This window comes from Chelonia mydas, chromosome 2, assembly GCF_015237465.2.
Source record: "Chelonia mydas isolate rCheMyd1 chromosome 2, rCheMyd1.pri.v2, whole genome shotgun sequence".
Classification (NCBI taxonomy): Eukaryota; Metazoa; Chordata; order Testudines; family Cheloniidae; genus Chelonia; species Chelonia mydas.
In genome coordinates, this window is record NC_057850.1 from 188,289,537 (window position 1) to 188,310,760 (window position 21,224).

The 21,224-nt window shown below is 40.3% G+C and overlaps 1 protein-coding gene across 1 annotated transcript in view; it reads right to left on the bottom strand.

Annotated features, from left to right (window-relative positions):
• Window positions 1-3,038: 3,038 nt before the first annotated feature.
• Window positions 3,039-21,224, bottom strand: part of CMTM8 (CKLF like MARVEL transmembrane domain containing 8) — a 43,374-nt gene continuing 25,188 nt past the window's right edge. The window contains exons 2-4 of the mRNA XM_037890372.2: window positions 10,436-10,609; window positions 5,971-6,087; window positions 3,039-3,532 (exon numbers count right to left, since the gene is read on the bottom strand). Coding sequence (XP_037746300.1) covers window positions 3,449-3,532; window positions 5,971-6,087; window positions 10,436-10,609 — 375 coding nt within the window. The 3' untranslated portion in view covers window positions 3,039-3,448. The remainder of the gene's footprint in view (window positions 3,533-5,970; window positions 6,088-10,435; window positions 10,610-21,224) is intronic.

Genomic DNA, 21,224 nt, shown 5'->3' on the forward strand with positions numbered 1-21,224 from the left:
TCAACCCCTGGCTCTGCCACAGGCCCTGCCCCCACTCCACCCCTTCCCGCCCCCTCCCCTGAGCCTGCTATGCCCTCACTCCTTCCCCTCTCCCCCAGAGCCTCCTGCATGCCACAAAACAGCTGATGGGGAAGGAGGGGGAAGGTGCTGAACAGCAAGGCTGCCAGTAGGTGGAAGGTGCTGGGAGGCTGCTGATGTATTACTGTGGCTCTTTGGCAATGTACATTGGTAAATTCTGGCTCCTTTTCAGGCTCAGGTTGGCCACCCCTGGCATATGCTGTTAGTACTCATGTAAAGAATTACTACAACTATAGCACTGGCCCTCTGTTTCTCATTCTGTAAGACATCTATCACTCAAGATATTTCCTTGGCTAGTTGGAGAGATTTGAATGGCTGTAGGAAGAAAGAACCTCACAACATTAATAGGGCTTCAATATGGATCACTGGCTTAAAGTCAAGAGTTTACACAGGAGGAAAATATCCCTTCCACTCTTCGCTGATTTGTAAGAGGATTTCTTCCTTCTCCATCTCTCTCCGGAGTGCAAGTTCAGTACTCTTGGGTGTGGGTTTCTCTCCTCTCCTTTGGAAGAAGATTCTAGTAGAGTCTTTTCTCCTCTTCCTATTAGGGAGTCTGGAGATTTCTATACCACTGGCTCACTTTTCATATAGTTTCCCCCTATTTTCCATAAGTGGCTGGGGAGTACACATGTGATTGGTGCACCACCATCATGAGCTCAGTCCATGTAGAACAGTATCACCACCACAGTAAGGCTGGTTGAGTAATGCATGTAGTCATATTTTGCATGCACAGGAACAGAGGCAACAGTTTACAATGAAGATTAGTACAAATCCCCCACTCTAGAACATAGGTAGTGGAACCTCACTGTCCTGAGTTTTAGGTTTAACATCTGATTATAATTTTCTTTATTTGATTTACTTGCATCTTGTCACATGCTTTACATATGATAACAAGTAGTATTGAAACAGCTTTTTGTAAAGTGAGTCCTAGTGACTATAGACATCTGTATCCCACAATATACAAGCACCTAACTTGAGTAGAAGTCTAGATATTTTACAGTGAGAATTTGTTACATGTTAATAGAATGTTTTTAAAATCTGCAATATAAAACTGTAAGTGGAGAAAAATATCAATTTTTATCTACTTCATCAAGTATTTTACTAACAAGCTAATTACATAATGGTTGAAGGGAGGTTTTTGGTTTTTTTTTAAATTTCTATCTTTAGGAGTGCACAGATGTACCTAAAGCCATAACACGTCTGTTTTAGCACTTGTATGACAGAGTCCAAACTAATTTTCTCATCCATATTTAATTAGGGGGGGGAAAGAGCACACATACACCTGAGTGTGAATTTCTATTAGATTTTCCCATCAACAGCAATTGCTATAGAAATCACTTATAAGGTTTTGATTTTAGCTACACTTGAAGGCATATCTACAGGCTTTATCATTTGGACCATTTTTTACATGTTTGATACTTATTCGACCACCAGAAGACTGTATAAAATGTTAATGACAAAAACCTTTGACTTGTGTAGATAAGCCAGCAACTATACATTTGTCTTCATTGTCACCACAGGGTGCAGTCCAGCATTTGATCTTTACTGTGCAAACAGACATGTAATAAATGCAAGTATTTAAATATCTTGGCTTCTCTTATGTTGAAGGATTATGCCACTCAACAGATACATCAGCTCTGTGATCAAGAACAGAATTATTGGAGTGCAGATAATTCTTCCCAACTGCAGGGTACAGGGTCTCAAAACATGTAAGAGGTTATCTTATTTAAAGGGGAGAAATATGCAAGCAGGTTCTGTTCCTTTAATCCTCAGATTTCCCTAATACAAATTATAATGAGTAAAGATATGATTTTGTCACAGATTCCATGACTTTCATGGACCTCCATGACTGTTGTCTGGAGCTGCTGCCTGGGGTAGGGTTGGAGCTTCACCTATTAGTCCCCCTCCTTCTCATATTTTTAGTAAACATCATGGACAGGTTGCAGGCTTCCGTGAATTTCTGTTTATTGCTCATGTCCTGTCTGTGATTTTTACTAAAAATACCAATGACAAAAATAAACCTTAATATTGAGCCAACTAGATTTTCAAAGGCTGGAAGGATCCAAAATTTCTGAAGTGCAGGAGAAGGGATTTACCCGTTATTATAGTACTAGATGTACAGGACTGTGTGTCTATATTATGAAGACTGCACTCGCATAGTTATGCTGGCAGAGGTTTTTCTGTCAGTGTAGGAATACCACCTCCTTGAACAAATGTTAGCTACGTGGACAAAAAGCACTCCGGGGGGCTCTGGTAGCAGAGCTTTGTCAGTTATGAGTCACTCGCTTGCAATACTACTTCACCAATATAAAAGATATGTAAAAAATGAGAGATACAAAGTAAAAAAGGTTAATTTACAAATTAACATCTTGGAGATGGTGGTGGTAGGCAGAGGAAGGCTGGAGGGAATTCTTCATGCTTACCACCTCCACTCTGGTGGTTACCCTAAAGAAAAACACATTAATATTATTTATTAGCATTTAGGTGACCCTGTGGCAGATGGGATAGATTTATGTTCTATTCAGTGCCCATTGGCAAACAAGAGGCAACATCTTCAGTAGGTGTTCGATGATATACTCAATATGTTTAACCTTTAGCCAAGTGAAAAACAAGAGACCTGGGCTCAGTTCTTGGCTTCACATCTTGTGATCCTGAGGCCTGTTGGGTCCAAGAACACTATCAAAGGTAATGTGCTCAGCTTCTGGAGGTAACAGTCTCTCTGGCTAATTCTGGAGCTCAGTTAATAGGCTCTATTGCAGCCCTCCTCGCTGGAGAGCAGAAAGGTGATTGTAGACGGAATGGAATACACAAATTGGGAAGATCAGGGTTTTGCATAGCATCTAAACGAAAAAAATTGTGTCCCCTCCCCAACAAAAAAGTTGAATACATGCAAAATCAAGACATTTATTTTAAAGCATTCTTGTGCTTAGATTTTCATGCACACAAAAAATTAGACAATATCGAAATCTCATTTTTTATTTTGTGGATTTAATCAGAAATTACAGCCGTGACATTTAAAAATAGTTAAATTTGGAAAATTGGCACATCATCTGAGTAGGTTTCATTAACAGCTTAATTACTATAGCTATACAATTTCTAGGAAAATACCATATTAATTTTAAAAGATGAAAGACAGTATGCAATTTTGCTACTTGTACTACTTTATCATACAATACAGAGAAAATCTGTTAGTCATCACTAAAGGCAATAGTATATTATAAATAAGTATCCATTTTAATTACAGCTTAAATAATTTTCTCATCAATTCTAATGAAAAATAGTATACAAAACCCCAACCTTTCGGTCACATAGTACAACTCTCCTGAGATTTTATATCCACAATTTTTTTTTTTTTTTTTAAACAAAGTATTTACTGTGAGGTCCGTGATCTCCAAGATATAAAACTAAAATAGGCATTTCCTGCATAGCAGAAGGTAACCACAAAGGCGAAGAACTATAGAGAGAGGGAAGAGAAAAAACATACATATTAGAAAAAAATAGCATCTTTTTAGAGCATTTTAATTTTATGAAAAGGATTCGATAGAAGAGAAATAGTTATATTAATAAAAATGGTGCTCATTTAGGATCTGATCCTGCCAACTTAACTCACAAAGAGAAGCACCTTATTTTATTATTCCAATAGGACCACATTGATGGAGGAAGGCACTACTCAAAGTGAATATGGTGACAGAGTCAGACCATTACTGTAAATACAGTACCTAGTTTTTGCAAGCTTTTACTGTTCTTTTCCCAATTTCTTACATTGTATACTTCTTTCCCCCTCCTCCTTTAAACTTTTTATGTATTACTCGACTAGCTGCACATCAGCTATTCTAAATATTTTAATACCACCCAGTGCCAACGGTAAGGCTTCTGTTATCACTGCAAGTTATTTAAACTAGACAGCTTAAGTTAAGCAATGATGAAAATTTAGGACCAAACAGGGTTAACACCTACAATGTATCCGGTTCTATATGTTGTCATGGGCCTGATTCAGTCACTCTTATTACTGGAGCAAAGTACCACTGAACATGTATAAGGGTAGAAGAATTAGGGCTCAGATTAGACACCTGTATAATGATGCTAAAAGGTCCATAACTTCTGTTGGTGACTTTGTTTAATCAGAAGCACCAAACAAATTGTAGGAATTGGTGTAAAATATGGTTAATATGTAACACTGTGAGAATGTTGTTGCATTCTTAATTTTGGGAAGTTCTGAGTCTCTCCTGAACAAAAACCTGAAAGCTTTCTTTTAGTTAAGAGAGCACGTTGGGTGGAGATGATTTTGTTATTACTGAATTCTTTAAAATCTCTTTTTAGGAATAAGCAGGGAAAGGAGGGGTGTTTAACAAGCTCTCAGAGTAATAATCCAGGTTTAACAGTTAATTTAAACAGCACTACATGCAAGTAGTACTAAAAGCTATCAGAAGAGGTCCTAGGACATCTCAGATGATCTGCGGAGCATTAATGCATTCTTGCTTAAAAACCCAAATCAGCACAGAAACTTGTATAGCAGCAAACAAGTTCCTGCCAAAAGCAACACCCATTGAGTGACAGGCCTTTAGTTACGAGGTGCCAAGAGGGAAATAAAAAACTAAACACCAGGGAGAGAGAGAAGAGGTCCTCCACATGGGTGGCGGGTGAAGTTTCCCCTTGTGGAGGCTAGCCCCGCCTAGTCTCTTCTGGCCGTGGCCCTGCCTCTTTTGGCTGAAACCCCGTCACCGCTCGCTGCTCTGAGCCCCCTCATGGCTCTGGTGGGGCCTGAGAGCTCAGCCCCAGCTGGGTCAAGCTCTCAGCACTGGCCAGAGCCCTGAGCCCCTCCCTCATTCTGCCCCTTCCACCCAAGGCCCACCCCATTTCACCCTTTCCCTGGGACCCCGCCCTAATCTGCCCCACTCCGCCTCTTTCCCCTGAGGCCCTGCTCACTCCTTTCCACCCCTTGCCCCCTCCACTTTGGCACCAAGACTGGAAAAGCTCTGTGCCCCAGGGCAACTGGTGGGGGTGTGTATGCTTGGAATTTTTCCAGAGGCTCCAAATTGTCAGGGGGCCCCTGGGCAAGCCCTGCATGTGATAATCCGTGACAGTCCTCCCTCTCCGGTGGTGCAAGGTTTAGGGAAGCTTAGCCTCCCCCGGCCTCCATTATGTACTGCCCATGGTCCTCCAGTTGCAAGAGCATAGTAGAGCTGGTGTCAAAGTCTCTATTTTGACCACTGCATTTAAAGAAAAACACACACACTTCACACACAGAAGACAGGAATTGTGACTGCCTGATAACAGAGCAGATTAGAGAGGCACCTGAAGCTGCACGAATAACCTACAAAGTAGCTGTAATTTGGAGCTGCTCCATATAAAAGAATTGGGTTAGGGGCATCATAGCAGCCAAAGAGTCCTGACCTAAGTCTCACCAAATCATTGGTAGTCTTCTCACTGACTTCAGTGGGCTCAGGATCAGGCTCAAGGAGACCTTCCAAATCCACTCACTGTTTTGGATTTGCAAACATAGATAGGAAAACAATGGCCGACAATTTCAGAAAAGACCAGTGATTTTGGGCACCTGCCTTAGATCACTTTGAAGAGATCTGATTTTCAGAACATGCTGAACACCCTCTCTCTAAACACCAGGCCACTTGATGGCATCTTTAAGTTAGGTACCCAAAAAACGGAGGCACTCAAAATCACTAGTCGTTTATGTAAGTTAACTAATGGTCTAAATTTTCATATGATCTTCCTCTGAATTACTGTGCACAATGCACCATCACCATTCTGTAGATTTACAAAACCTAAAATAGGATATACCCATTTCAGCTCACACTTTTGAAAATTCTATTCTCGATGTACCATTTTCATACATAGAATATATTAGTGTTCAATTAATTTTTTAAAGTAACTCACTGAAGAAGCTGCCCAGCTGTTGTAATTGTGGCTATTCTGCTCGTTGGTAACTGAAGATGCATCTACAATGGCAGCAATGAGGTACAAAATAAAGGCACTTCCATTAAAGCATAGACCCTAGGCCAGGACGGGGAAAAAAAAAATAAAAAAGATTAAAAACCATTTGATATTGAGTACATACTTCTACTTGCCATGCTTGACAACTACAGGGAAAACGCCTCTCAGTTATATCTGAAAAGCCTACTGAATTCAGGGGGGGATGCACTGATGCAATTGTGAGGAGAAGTTGGCCTCTTCTGTGAGCACCCCCACACCATGTAACTGAAATACAATTAACATTCCCAATTATCCTTACTACTGCTGTAATTAAAATAATCCAACAGTGTTATAACTATAATGGCAAGTGCTGCTCATGAAACTTAATATAAAAGACATATGAATGTAATCTTAATTGTTTCACCTTGTAACACTGGATATTAGTAAGAACACAGCCAAGTTTTATGTACTTTAATACAACTATTGAGCCAAATTCTGCTTTGCTTTTCATAATACATCCAGAGTAACACCATTAAAGACAGTGTAGTCCGTGGACTTCCAAGAGTGAAAATGAAGGCAGAATTAGGCCTTATATCAATATTTTAGGCAACGGAAATACAAATACCAATACACACACAAAAAAATGAAAAACATTAAAGAAAAGCCACTTGATTAAGTTTCTAAACATGAAGAAAGTTCTGCATATGAATTAACCACAGTTAGAATGCTTGCAGTTTTATGCTCTTCCATTTTTGGGGAGGTCAAGAGGGGAAGGGACTCACTCTTCCAAGATGAAGTTTCCTATCATGCACTCTGGCCCCATTTCCTGTGACAGAAGGGAGATCCCTTTTGGGCTTTACTCCTCATGCTCCTAGACTGGCTAGCTAGGTTTTAGAAAGGTAGCAGCCTAGGCACTTCCTCGTCCTAAAAACAAAGTGTGCTACTTTGCTCTACCCACAGAAACTCCCGATTCACAGAGCAAGAGACGTGCCACAAGTACTCCTTTTCTTTTTGCGGATACAGACAAACACAGCTGCTACTCTGAAAACTAAGCAAGGGAAGTTACTCCAGATCGAGAGGAAAAAGAAACAAAGAGAGGGGGTGGTTTTAAATTTGTCATCATTTAAGGACTCAGTATTTCAAGATCACTACTACAGGAAGTTAAGCCCTGTAAGAAAACGCTACCTTACACAAGGCTAATGAACCTGCCCTTTTAAAATATATATATTGTCCTTCTAATTAACTGATTATACATTGGATTGGAATTCTTACGATGTAGTCTATGTAGATTCACAGCAGCAGGAGTTCCAATCAGTCTTTTCAGAACCAATCCTAAGTGCACCCAACTCCCATTGACTTTTAGGCCATACATTTGCATTTTAAGATGTTATTGTGAACATTCTGTCTCCTCAACCACAGCCATGGATGTCCCCAGATATATTGCAGATTCCTGTATGTTGTCATAGGGGCTGGGGAGAGGGCAGAGGCTACTGAATTCACCAGTCATTGACCCTGGCAGAATTCACAAAAGCTACTGCAGCCTCAGAATTGCAGTACAAGTCACAGCTGCAGAATGTCTGCTGCCATTCCATGGGGTGATGGGGAAGAAGCCCTTATCCACACACTTAAGCAGAGAGCCCAGGATTTAGGATTAAAAGAATGTAATTAGTCAGGATATAATTAAAATGTGTAAAACATTTAATCTTCTTTGTTTTCGTGCTTGTCTTATCCAGATGCTTTCATGGTACCAGATGGTATCAAGGTACCAACTTAATGACTGGATCCCATGAGTCATCGGGCTCAGGTGGAATTTCATGAAGTGGCCCTTTATTTCCAAGTCTTCAAAGCTGGTGTGTTTGTCTCTCTTTGGAGGAAAAGCAAAAAAAAACTATTATCCTAGAAAGCTGCAAATTCCTGAAATATCTTGTCATGTATAAAGGAAGAAAGAACATTATTTTTGTAAATATCTCCCGAAGTGTTGCTTTGGGAGATAACATTATGGGGATGAAGGAGCTGAATGCAAGTTTAGTTTACTGTACCCCATTGCCAAAGTATTATCCAAAACAAAGGGTTCCATTTTAAAATTACCACCTGCTTCTTAACTCCAAATTTACCATAGTTTAAAATTTTCTATTCATTATTCTTGGTGAAGAACGAACGAACGCATGCATGCACAACAGACAATTTTGGAGCAGGTGTCTAGGTTAATTTGCAGTAAAGTAACTGCATCTTATATGGTTAGGTGATGTACTTACCCTACAATGAATTAATTTATGAAATAGGAATCAATATTGAAGTTTGGACACTGCATACAATAAATGCATCTTTGGGCTAACAATCCCCTCAGGAGACCATTTCTGGAGTATAGGGAAAAACAAAAACCCACCTAATTTGAGATATGCTGGCATCTTGCGCTCCGAAAGGGAGGCATTAACAATTTATACTGGAAGCAGACCCAGTACTGTATTCCTCCTGACCAACCACAAGTGGCACGGGTCCAGTTAATTCATAGGTCATATCACAAAGCTCTTCTAGTACCACTGTGCAAAACAAGTTGGAATCCAAGCATTTGCCCCCCGCCCCTCCTTCTTCCCTCTAAAGCTCTTCTGTCATGGAGGTAGGCTGCCATTCTGGTCTGCATCTAAACAATCTTATCTGTAAAGCAGGTTGAAAATGTCTCACAGGTTCTCAAGAAACACTTGGCTCTATAAACAAGTGAAGACATCTAGGTGGTAGACAACTTGACATATGTGAGATCAGTTCTGCTGATCTGCAAGCTGCTACCTTGCCTGATTCTGTTGCTAATAGATAAAACTAATGGAGGCAGTGACCAAAACGATCCAAGTTGATGGCAGCTGTCTTATCTTTGACTAAATTCATGCCAAATATAATTTAAAAAATAAAAATAAAACCTCTAAACACATCAAGATACTAAAATGTTGGATTATTTTACAGCAGTACTGTAACGGTGTTATAATTGTAAAGGCAAGCGCTGCTCATGAAGCTTGACAATATAAAAGATATTTGTACATAATCCTAGTTGTACAGACCAGTATTGCTAAAGCAAGCTATTTCTCATGGCAACAAATTGGAAAGTCATGGCAAAAAGTAATACTCTGACTCTTCAAATTTTCATAGTCATGGCACACAATATTTTAATTAATAGCAAGTTGTTTGTCATGTGAAAGTAAAATATCCTTTATATTACAATAAAATGGTTTTAAACCGTTTAATGATTTTTAAGTATAAAAATGATACATTAGACACATACTACAATAAATTTATAATACTTCATGAAGGAGCCATAGTGAGTAGCAGGCTGGTTGAGGTAACAAAGGCTTCTAGGTTTTTTTGTTTTCCTTAAAATAAGTGTCTTTGTCATAGAAGTCTTGACTGTAACAAATATACTCCCATTTCTACTAGGGATAGCGCAAAGTAGGATCTGGATTTCAGTTACCCAGGAATTTCAGCAGTGTTCAGATTTTTAATTGCTACCAGCCCAAGATTTACTGTGACCAGGATAAACTACTAATAGAAAGGATTTCGTGAGAGAAGGTTGGACTGGCATGCAATTTAAAATAGCTCACACAAATACACTGCAGCACTATGTCCCCCTCTAGTGGCTAGTCCATATACACGTTTATGAGTCTGCTGCTACCTCTGAGTCCATCACTTGGTCTTTAGCTCAAGAAGTAGAGACTCAGGCTTTCAGATCCAGAGGTTCTAGGTTCAAGCCCTATAGATGATTCAACAAGGGTCCTTCATTGCTTACCTACAGAACCGGGTCCATTAGCTCAGAGGCCATAAGAGTCAAAACTCCATATGCGGTCTAACCACTACAGGGCGACAAAGAGCTACATTGTATTAGCATGTGTAACAGGTACACATTTCCATTATTGGAAAATAAGACATTGGATAGACCAATGACCAAAATGAAAGTCCAAAGGAAATGAGTTAAAGGAACCACGATGGTTAGGCAAATAAAGCCTGACACTGTACTACAGAATATTGATATTCCTGCTGATTAGTCCACATAATAAGAGTAGCAATAACTTCAGAGTGAATTTGCTCCCTGGTCTTTTGAGTGAGAAAGTGGTGTTGCACTCTAGGAATGGAAATTAAAATGAAAATTAAAGAAGAAATGAAAATTAAGACAGAAGAATCTCCAGGGTACACCCTACCTAGTCTGGGTGTGGGAAAAAGGGGTTTTGCAGTAGACCAAGCTTTAGATGAATTATGTGACAACAGCCAGTATCAGGAACATGGATAGATGTGAATTATAAATAAAATAGGAGGTGTTAAAGCACATTATAGTTCCTTAACTATAATTATGGAGTATACCAATGTCTTCCTCCCTCCAGTATACAAGAAACAACAAAAAACAAACAAAAACAAAAATGCAGCAACAACAAAGATTGTGCATACTTACCACCGTGGTCCATGGCACCTGGGGAATCCTAGTGTAGGTCATTGTCATGTAGATGATTAAAAAGAAGACAGTAAGAACCCAGTAAAATACGGCCACAAACATCACCCAGCCGAAGGCAGGATACAGGAAATATTCTGTTCCAGCAATCAGTGTCCATACCAGCAGCCCTAGCACCTGGAAAGATTGTAGAGGGACAAAAATGTCATACAGATTTAGAACAGGAACACACACACATGCCCCATCCACTTTTAGAAATGTAGTTTTCAAGCAAACATCCATAAGGACCATTGAGTCAACGTGGTACAGTGAAAAAGGCATTGACTTTCTCTTTTACGCAACAATAAAAAGTTCTAATTAAGAGATGTATTGAACTGGATGTTGTGTAATAGAAATATGGGCACAAACATCCTTTAAAGAAAGCATGAGTTAATGTGATTTTGTAGTTATTGAAGAGATGGTTCATTTCTTTCTGAATTGCTCCTTTCAATAAAATTGGGGGATGGGGAGAGGAGAGAGTGGAGGAAGCAGAGAAATGGAACGTAATTGAAGTCACTCCTGGCAATAATTAAAATAATGGAAAGGAATAAAATTCTCAGATATTTTATGTAAGTATAGAGACTAAAACCTAAGTAGGCTGTTGTATGATATTTGCCAGAATAGGGAAAAGGAGAGACAGACAGACAGACATTCCTGCACAGAAATAATGGGAGACAGCATTACGGTGAATGTTAGTAAATGTGTTTGAACACTAGCTTATTAGCTATAGCACACCAATGTAAGTTTTGTTACAGTAGCATTATCAGCGAAATTTCTCATATTGAGATTTTTTCCATTTAAACATTTTTGCAAGTTGTCCATGAAATTATAAAACGTCAATTATAGAGAAGAATATAATTTTAAGTTCTTCACAATGGTAAATAATTGATTTCAGCAGGGCCAGAATCTGGACCTAAATTTCTTATATTTAAAAGAATTTTGATTTCTTCCCTGTTCCACACCACTCAGACACCAGTGCAAGTCACCTAATAGGGAGAAACGGAACAAGATGATGGTTCTCCTGCCTACTGCATGTTTATACAATTGGGAAAAATGCAGAAGAATCAGATAGTTTTGCCACAGTTTCACTTCCATCAGGTTTGTTCCTGCTCCAGTGCAGTTAAGTGGCCACACTTCCACTGACTTCAGTGGTGCAGGATTGAGTCCATAAAAATCACTTGTATTAAATTTCTCAACATCCTGTAGGTCATAAGGTAAAAAAGAATAAAATCGAACAAAAGGCCACTATAATTTACATTGCCCTATTGACCCTGAAAACATGGGGTTTAATTTTACTAGTTCTGAAAACATTAGATGACTTCAGTTTATCCTCCAAATTATCATCCAAGCTAAACTCACCCCTGCAGTCTGCCATCTTGTTTCTTTGTACGGTAGTCTAATCTATATGCACCATGTATTCTTACTGTGTTTTATATAAATTTTTTATACTTACTATTTGAAAAGATAGAAGGAAACATGCTTGATTAATAACAGTTGAATTCTCATTGTCACTTTTAAATAAGTACTGTACTCAGTCCTGGGAATATATCTCTAAGATAGATATAACAACCTGTGATTAGCCTCACCTACCACTGGAGGTCAGCATTGCCCAACAAGCATTTCAAGCAACACTAACGAATCGTTCTAGATCTGTATCTATTTCCTTTTATAAACGTTACCAGCTGAATAACAAGGTTTCAGGTAGTTCATTATACTTTTAGTTCTGACAACATTTTACAAGCCGCAACAACTCAGTTATCTGATGCCTCAAGTTGGACAAACTACTGGTTGATTACATTAATATCAACAACCAAATGCCAATACAGCAACCACTTTAAAAATCTGTTTAGTCAATTAAATTGAATTATAAGCTTCTTTCTTGGGATACAAAATTTATTTTTATTTTGTCTAGTCATCACTTTATTCCAAAATTTATTACCAATAAAAGTTATATCAATAAATAATTGGGATATAGGTTTAACAAGTAATTGTCTGAACCCCATTTTAACATGGGCCTAATTACTGGCAACATACCAAGAACAAAAACATTGAGGAAGAGACAAAAAAAAACAAAAAAACAAAAAAATAACCTGGTAAGAGTACAGCATCATCTACTTGCCAAAAGTGTGTTAGTTTTTGACAGCTTTTAAAATAGGCACTTAAGAACAATCATGGATCACACCTTAGTATGCCTAAGTCTCATTTTAAAGCATTTATGTTCCACTTTTAGGCATCTCTGTGATCTGCAAAATGCCACCTCAGCAGCTGCCTAACCCTGTAGATGCCTGTGCTTTTGCCTCTGGGCATGCGCACTGCTGCCCGGGACAGCCCCCACAGGGGGAGGCAGGGAGGGGCACCCATCTCCGTGCCCGGGGCCCCGGCCAACGAGCTTCTATCTCTGAGAGAGATGAAGCTTAGCACATCCTGCTCTCATCAGCATCTTTATTGGCTAATTTAGGCAGCTCTCTGACAAACGTGCTGGTTTTACAGATCTTGTTCTCGGGTGCTTACCTCTCTTGATTCATTGTACAGCAGCCTAGGCATCTAACTCTGGCTTTGTGGATCACCGTGTTCTTGTGATTTTCTAGGCACCATGATGCTCAGCATCTTAATGTCTACATCCCTTTATGGATCTGGGTTCTACTGCTTTTTGCATATTTTTGTTTCTTAGGAAAAATTTTCCTAAGGCCTAATCCAACATACACAGGATGACCAATAATGGGACCCCCATTTTCTACATAAAATCATTTGTGCTATTGTTAAAAACAAAACAAAAAACCCAAACATACAATAAATTATTTAAAAAGAACTTTTCAGGTTATGGAGGATGTTAATCTTGTACAATCACAAAATGCACCTAGCAAATCATATTAGCTAGTTTGTATTCTTTTTTGGCTGATCACTGTTTTTCCAGCAGTATTTTTAATAGATATTACTCACTTCTCTCAGGAACAACTGCATTTTAATACTTGTTTGACATGCATTTTAAAGAATGGATTTTGAATTTTTATTTTATTGTTATTCTTTTGCTAGTCCACATCAGCAGTAAAGCAATTTTTTAAAGTAGTAATTAAGATGCAGAACAGATATTATTCCTAGAAACTTGTAAGATATACACTCTAAAAGGTTATTTGTTCATATTAATCAGAAAGACAATAATTAATGTATTAGAGTATATTTGACATCTTTAGTTGGATCAGGAGACGGTTACTGTCTATTATAGGAGCTGACAGACTGAAATAGTATTTCAGATATCTAGATTAGAAGTGAAAAGGTCAAACCATTTCATGGTCACTAATTCACACTGGGAACCATAACTCTATTTAGTTAAGTGATGCAGCAAATGGGTTTACTGCAGATGTAGATTGGTTGAGTTCATAGTGGCAGTCAGCATCTAGCAAAACATCTAAGAAGTCAAAACAACATAGATATTTAGGATAGAGACTAGAACAAGCCCTTTCATTGTTACCCATCTTCATATTGAGCTCAGCATGCTAAGTAGTTAAGAGTTTCCACAATGATGCAAGCCTGTCTCATCGAATATTCTGTTTGTCCCTGACATTGGGGCACTTGTTCTTTCAGTCGATTGGTTAGAAACTAGCTGCACTCATGCATTTGCTAAAGCACAGAATGCTTTGCTTTTGTAGTTCCTCCTGCTGACTAGATAACAAATCTCAGCTGGGGAGAGCTGGACTATCCTCAAATGCTCTCTCAGATGTCAAGGGTACAGAATTTCACCAACAACTGATAGGTGCATAATATCCTAAAGAAGACGATAGCAACGAAGGCATCTATCGGGCCTTTTCATGTTGCTTAATCCAGTGTGTATGCAATAATATATGACTGTCTGAACTACTTCAGATGCACTGTGACACAGGGGGCTGAAAGCTCTCTACTTGAGAGCACAGCAAATTATGACCAGATACTCTTGAGTGTAATATTGGCTAAATATTTGCTTTAAATTTAGAAGTTAAGAATACAGAATAACAGGCTTTTTTTATAATTATACAATAACTCTGGGATCCTGCAGCAAAAAGAACTCTGAAAAAAAAGTTGGCAAGAGAAGAACAGAAGAAATCAATGCATGTGTGAGCTAGCGAGAGAGGCTATGGGCTGTAAAGGGTAAGTCCTTTGAGTTTGGTCTTGTTTTGCCAGTTCTAATAAGGTGTAGTGATTTTGCTCTGCAATACATCACATGGGTAGGTAATTTTTCCTCAGTGTGCATTCAGGTCTAGGATTTGACCTAGGATCTCAATGTTGTGATAGTTTGACTGTTCCCCGATTAGGCACCTCCATTACTTGCATGCATGAAATACATAAAATATATTACTACTGTATGTTTAAGTAGCAGGCAGACACCATAAGGAGGAAATGACTTTGTAACAAGGCCAACATTTTCAAATTTGGGTCCCTAAAATTAGGCACCTATGTACCTATCCCTAAATAAGTGCCCTGATTTTCTGTACCTGCAGTGCCTGCTGAAGTCAACAAGAGTTGAGGTGCTCAGCACCTCAATAAATCAGACCACTTTAGGCACCTCAGTATGAAGATTTTGACCCACTTTTTAAATGAAAGTTTTGTAGCACTGTTGGTGTAACAAGCAGCTAGTCATGTGTCATGGGTGCCATCAAGGACAAAAGTATGTATGAGTTAGAACTTGGATGGCTAAATCTGGCTGTTTACAGCTATACAGGAAACATGAGACTGAATTTGTAAGAGAGAAAGTGAACGCGCGCGCATGCGATTCCTCAGTCACAACAGCAAATTGTTACTAAAAAGCAAGAAGTGGATTACGTGAATGTACTACCCTTGAACTGCCCTATGAGGCCCACGTTACAAAAGCTGTAATGCTCCTCTTTAAAACTGATATATCTTCCATTGTTTGTAGTGTTGTAGCCATGTTGGTCGCAAGATATGAGAAAGACAGACAAAGTAGGAGAGGTAATATCATTTACTGGACCAAAGTTCTGTTGGTGGAAGAGTCCTGAAGAATACCTCTGTGAAGCTCAAAAGCTTCTCTTTTCCATCAACAGAAGTTGGTCCAGTAAAAGGTATCTCACCCACCTTGTCTGCCTCACTAAAACAGATGTCATTTCCCTTTTGCATTCACTTGTTGGCTCAGCAATAGAATTTAAAATTGCTGTTCAAACACACACACACACAACCCCAACAACCCCTCCCCACCCCAAAAAACCCCCACATTCATCATAGCAGAACTAATGGGGGAAAGTCCAGGTTTCACACAGTTTCATAAAATGAAAAGCGTGGCACATTTGCCTGAAACTAATCACATTTTTCCATCCCAGAAGTGCATCCACGGGCTCCTTTAAGGGCTCCCATGTGCAGGTGCATTGGGGGATACATACAGGGTTGGCACTAATATGGACAGGGGGGACAATGGAAAGAACCTGAAAGTCGTACCAGCCGGTCTGATCATTTAGTGGAGGAGTGATTTCCTGTAGCTGCACACATGCAGGAAACCTAGACATGACCTGAATCTAGCAGGGAGGAAATGAGGCACCAGATCTCTTTCCTGAGATGAAATCTGCCAACTGAGACAGAGCAGGGGCCTGATACCACCTCATCAGCTGAAGCTAATCTGCCTCTCCAACTCCCCTTCCTGCAGCCCTGGGGAAGGAGCCTGGGGAAGAGGGAAGTCCTGGTAACTCCTCCTCTTCCCCTTGGGGAGAGAGCGTGACAGGTCATCTTGGTTGCCCTGTGGCACCCTCAATCCATGTTTCTGGCCTTTGGGGAGGGCGGACTAAAGAGTCTGAAGCCCATTGGGCCACTACGTGGTGAGGAAAAATCCCTGTAGGCCAGGGTGACCACCAATTCTGTATTTTCAGGGACTTCCTTATTTGGTGCTAAACATCCCACACAACCTGTATCCAATAGGGAGCTTTTGATCTGATTTAAGAGTAGATTTCCTATCAGTGTTAACATAATGGGTCAGACATTGATACACACCATCCTTTACCCCAAATACAATTTTGTAGGATGTTGCCTCTAAGCCCCATCCCCCCCAGAACAAAACACCTTTGTCCTGTATTTAAAGGGCACTTGTGACATTTGGGTGGTGGGGAGAGGCAGGTGTGTATTAGGTGTACCAGACATTGTATAACCGTTTTTTTTTCCTGCAAAGCCATAATATAAGTCAGATGTGTTTTCTCCTCAGAAACACTATTTAAATAGCTTCTCCAAGAAGGGTTTTTGAATCCAATGCATCCGATGAAGTGAGCTGTAGCTCACGAAAGCTTATGCTCAAACAAATTGGTTAGTCTCTAAGGTGCCACAAGTACTCCTTTTCTTTTCACTATCCTATTGGTATTGTATGTAACATAAAAACAACTTCATGTTTGGCCACTAGAGGGAGCACAATCACTGCTCTTAAAAAAGATTTTAGAACATTTTAGTGTAGCTGTGAAAGAGTGACAGTTTTTCTTTCCTCTGTTAAAAGAAAACATTCCTTTAAACGCTGGAATTCTTTTTATAACAAATTCAGAGCCAATTCTTAGAATATGTGTAATATACAAGTGGCAGTTTACATGTATATATGACTCTTACTGTATGTAGATAAAAAAAAAACAAAAAACTAGATACAACAGAGTAAGGCCACATTCCCACAATCTTAAGCGCCTAAGCCACCTGACTCCAGGAGACAGGTTCCTGTCTGTGGATCGCTAAGCAGGAACAAGCACCTCCCACAGCCCTTAGGTGATTTCATGAGAGGATCAGGGCTTAGGATACACCCCTCTGGCTGGCATCTCCGATGGGGAGCCATCTAAGCTACCCAAACTACAGTGCTGGTTTTGGGGGATTGCATTTTAAGGCACCCTATCTTGCCCCATTCAGTGTATAGGGAGCCTACATGCCTAACTCAGGCTTTGTGCATCACAGTTTTCTTCCTGTGATTTTCTAGGTGCCAGAAAGTTAGGTGCTATGACGCTAAGCACTGAAATGCCTAAGTCCCTTTGTGGAACTGGATATCTCTAGTATGGGCAGTCTTTCATCCACATTTTCTCATGGGAATATGAGATTATATATAATCTCCCATGAGAAAATGTGGATGGAAGACTGCCCATACTGGATAAATGAACCAGAGATCAGTCTAGAGAAGGGGTGGCCAACCTGAGCCAGAATTTACCAATGTACATTGCCAAAGAGCCACAGTAATAAGTCAGCAGCCTTCCCTCCCCCCCACCCATCAGCTCCCTGCCCCGGCTCCCAGTGTCTCCTGCCCACTGGCAGCCCCACCGATCAGTGCCTCCCCCTCCCACCTCCTGATCAGCTGTTTTGTGGCACGCAGGAGGCTCGGGGGCGGGGGGGGGGAGAGAAGAGGAGCGAGGGCACTTCAGGCTCAAGGGGAGGGGGCGGAAAGGGGTGGAGTGGGGGCAGGGCCTGTGGCAGAGCCAAGAGTTGAGCAGCGAACACACCCTGGCACATTGGAAAGTTGGCGCCTGTAGCTTCAGCCCCAGAGTCGGTGCCTATACAAGGAGCCGCATATTAACTTCTGAAGAGCTGCATGTGGCTCCGGAGCCACAGGTTGGCCACCCCTGGTCTAGAGCTTGGTGAAGTCATAATCTTGGAGAAAAGAGTTTTCAGGAATTAAACTAAGTACAGTAAAAACCAGGTGATAAAATAGATTTAATACATTTTCCTTGTGGAATTTGAAGGATACATTTAATTTACACTTCTTTTGGAGCAGTGTCAGAGAGTTCCAGAGTCAAATATATGACACTGAGATATTTTCCTAATCAGCTACAGTGATGCAATTGCTCAGCCTATCCATCTTCTGCTCTAAGTCTCATACAAATCCGTCTAGTGTTAAATGTGAAATTTAACACAAGTACTTCACAGTACAAAAATTACTGTAAGTCAGTCCCTCCTCACCAGCCAATCAGCATTCGGTATGCATCAAAATCCTGAAGCAACTATTTTTGCTAGGGGCCAGGGGTGCCTCAGAGCTTTCTGCAGTGGGGGGTCTCTTGATTGGCTGGATGTCCTCTTGGTGGAACAGCCCCTTTCAGAAAATTAATAATTCTACACACAACACAGAAAGTCACTCCCAATCATATATAGTATTGTAAGCATCCACCCAAAGGGCCATAAAAAGTCACTTGCCTTAGATTATAAGCTTTTTTGGAGCCTGGGACCTTGTCTTCCTCATGAGGCTCAAGCTTTGCGTCAGGGCATGACATGTCCCAGCTACTTCAGAAAGGTCTTGTTGCACCTCTGCATCGGGGGGGGGGAGGGGTGCATCAGCCTCCCACCCCAGTCATAGACACTAATATAAATTCACTTGACTGTCCTTGCCAAGTCACCGTCTCTCCTTCCAGAGCAGCCTCAGAAGAGGAGGAGATGGCAGCCCAGGGTTCTGGGAAATAGAGAGCTGAGTATGGCAGGGAGGGGGCCCAGGGGCTGGAGTCCCAGGAGGAGCTGCTGCCTCTAATCTGGCTGGTCCCGGACAGCTTCAATTACTGCTTTTTACCCATCTCCAATGGCTGGCCCGGGCTGAGAGACTGGGTGGGACTCTTTTCCCCCCTTCCCTCCCACCAGAGAGACCTCCCAGACCAGATTCCCTGTTTCCCAGAACCCTGGGCCGTTTGAAAGAGGGCTACATTAATGTGAACTACCTACCTTTTAGCTCCCTCCAGCAGCATTCACACAGGGCAGTTAGTGTGTACCACTTTGGTGAGCTCTGCAGATCACACTGTGGGGACCTTGGATAACACTGCGGTATTATTAAATATTTAGATAGGACACTCATGCCCCTTTTCAAAATAAAGAATAAGGCATGGTCTCTACCCCAAAGAGCTCAATATCCAGCAAAATATTTTTTCAATCGGGGTGCATAAAGAATGGGTCCTCACAGATCATTTAGATTTGACAGCAGTTCATTTTCTAATATAGAAGGATAAACTGCAGCTGACTGATTACAAGTTTATTGTTATTGCCATCAACACACTCATCTCTGACACGTTTGAATGCAAAAACCAAGCGGGATGGGGTGGAATGTTGCTGATGAATAACTGTCAACTTCATAGGGAAAAGCACTATCCTTCCCCATGCTCCCTCTGGAAGGGCACTTGGTGGTAGAACATTTAGAATGCTGTGGCCTCCATCCCCATTAATCTCTAAACCTGACTTTATTACAAGGAGATTAGGGAATGGATCAGTCAACGATCATGACAGATGTGAATAAAAGGAACAGTGCCTCCTCCCTTTTCCTTCCACCTCCATGGTGGGTCGCTATGGGAATTACAACCCCCATTCCCCCAATCACACATTTGCAGTTTAAGCTCCTTCTCCTTGTTAAGTAATCTTATTGATTTAGAGTTCAGCTTTTAGCGTAGCTACATTTTCCTGACACTTAGGTGAAACGGTTACCTAGATGTGTTCTTTTTCCTTGATCTTGTCCCTCCTAATTACATCTGGCTGTTGGCAGTTGTCCCCACACTCCTCTTCCTTGTTAAGAGCCTATGCTATAAAAGGTTTCAGAGTAGCAGCCGTGTTAGTCTGTATTCGCAAAAAGGAGTACTTGTGGCACCTTAGAGACTAACCAATTTATTTGAGCATAAGCTTTCGTGAGCTACAGCTCACTTCATCGGATGCATAAAGTGGAAAATGCAGTGAGGATGTTTTATACACACAGACCATGAAAAAATGGGTGTTTATCATACACACTGTAAGGAGAGTGATCACTTTAGATAAGCTATTACCAGCAGAAGAGTGGGGTGGGGGGAGAGAAAACCTTTTGAAGTGATAAACACCCATTTTTTCATGGTCTGTGTGTATAAAACATCCTCACTGCATTTTCCACTTTATGCATCCGATGAAGTGAGCTGTAGCTCACAAAAGCTTATGCTCAAATAAATTGGTTAGTCTCTAAGGTGCCACAAGTACTCCGTTTCTTTATCCTATAAAACTTATCTTTCCTTTCCCCGCCCCATATGCATATTCAGGGTTCTGAATTCCCATCGGGATGTAAATCACAACTGCATTTTTAATTAGGTGGTGGAAATTGGTTTAGATTTTAAAGATTTTGTATTTACTACAACAAAAGCTGGCTCCCCACTCCACTTATTCTGATGATAAATTGAGAAATAACTACAGCAAAAATACTTCTTCCCCTCTCCAATCCTCCGCCCCCATAGTCTTCCAGAAATAGTTATTTTGGGTATCTCTTTGCCGTAGTTTTGCCATTAAGTGTTTGTATATACATTAGCACAGTTCTTTTTAAAAGAATTCCTAACAATGGTTGTTTGTGACTGAAGACCTGAGCTTTATTTATGCAATCAACATTGTTTAAACAATATTTAAAACTTTCTTCAAGAGAACAATGCTGTATACAGCTGCTTTATTAATAAAGTTACTGATCCTTTGTTATTTTTAAATCTCCACCTTCCTGTTAGGCCATGTAAATAGAGATGCCTATATTTAGCGGAAACCAGTATTGTTTCATGGATCTCAACTGTTCTTAATAAAGGAAAATCTTTACAAATATTTTATGGGAATAATTGCTCTTTTTTTGTACTTGTTTTCCTGGAGTAATTTGGATGAATACATTTTAAGGACAGAAAGGGCCATTATAATAATTAGTCTGGCCTCCTACATTACACTGTCCAAAGAACCTCACCCAGTACTTTCTGCATCAAACCCATAAATTTTGTTTAAGATATAGCATGTCTTTTAGAAAGATATCCCAGTCTCGAATTAAAGAGTGCAAGTGGTAGAAAACCTACCACATCCTCAG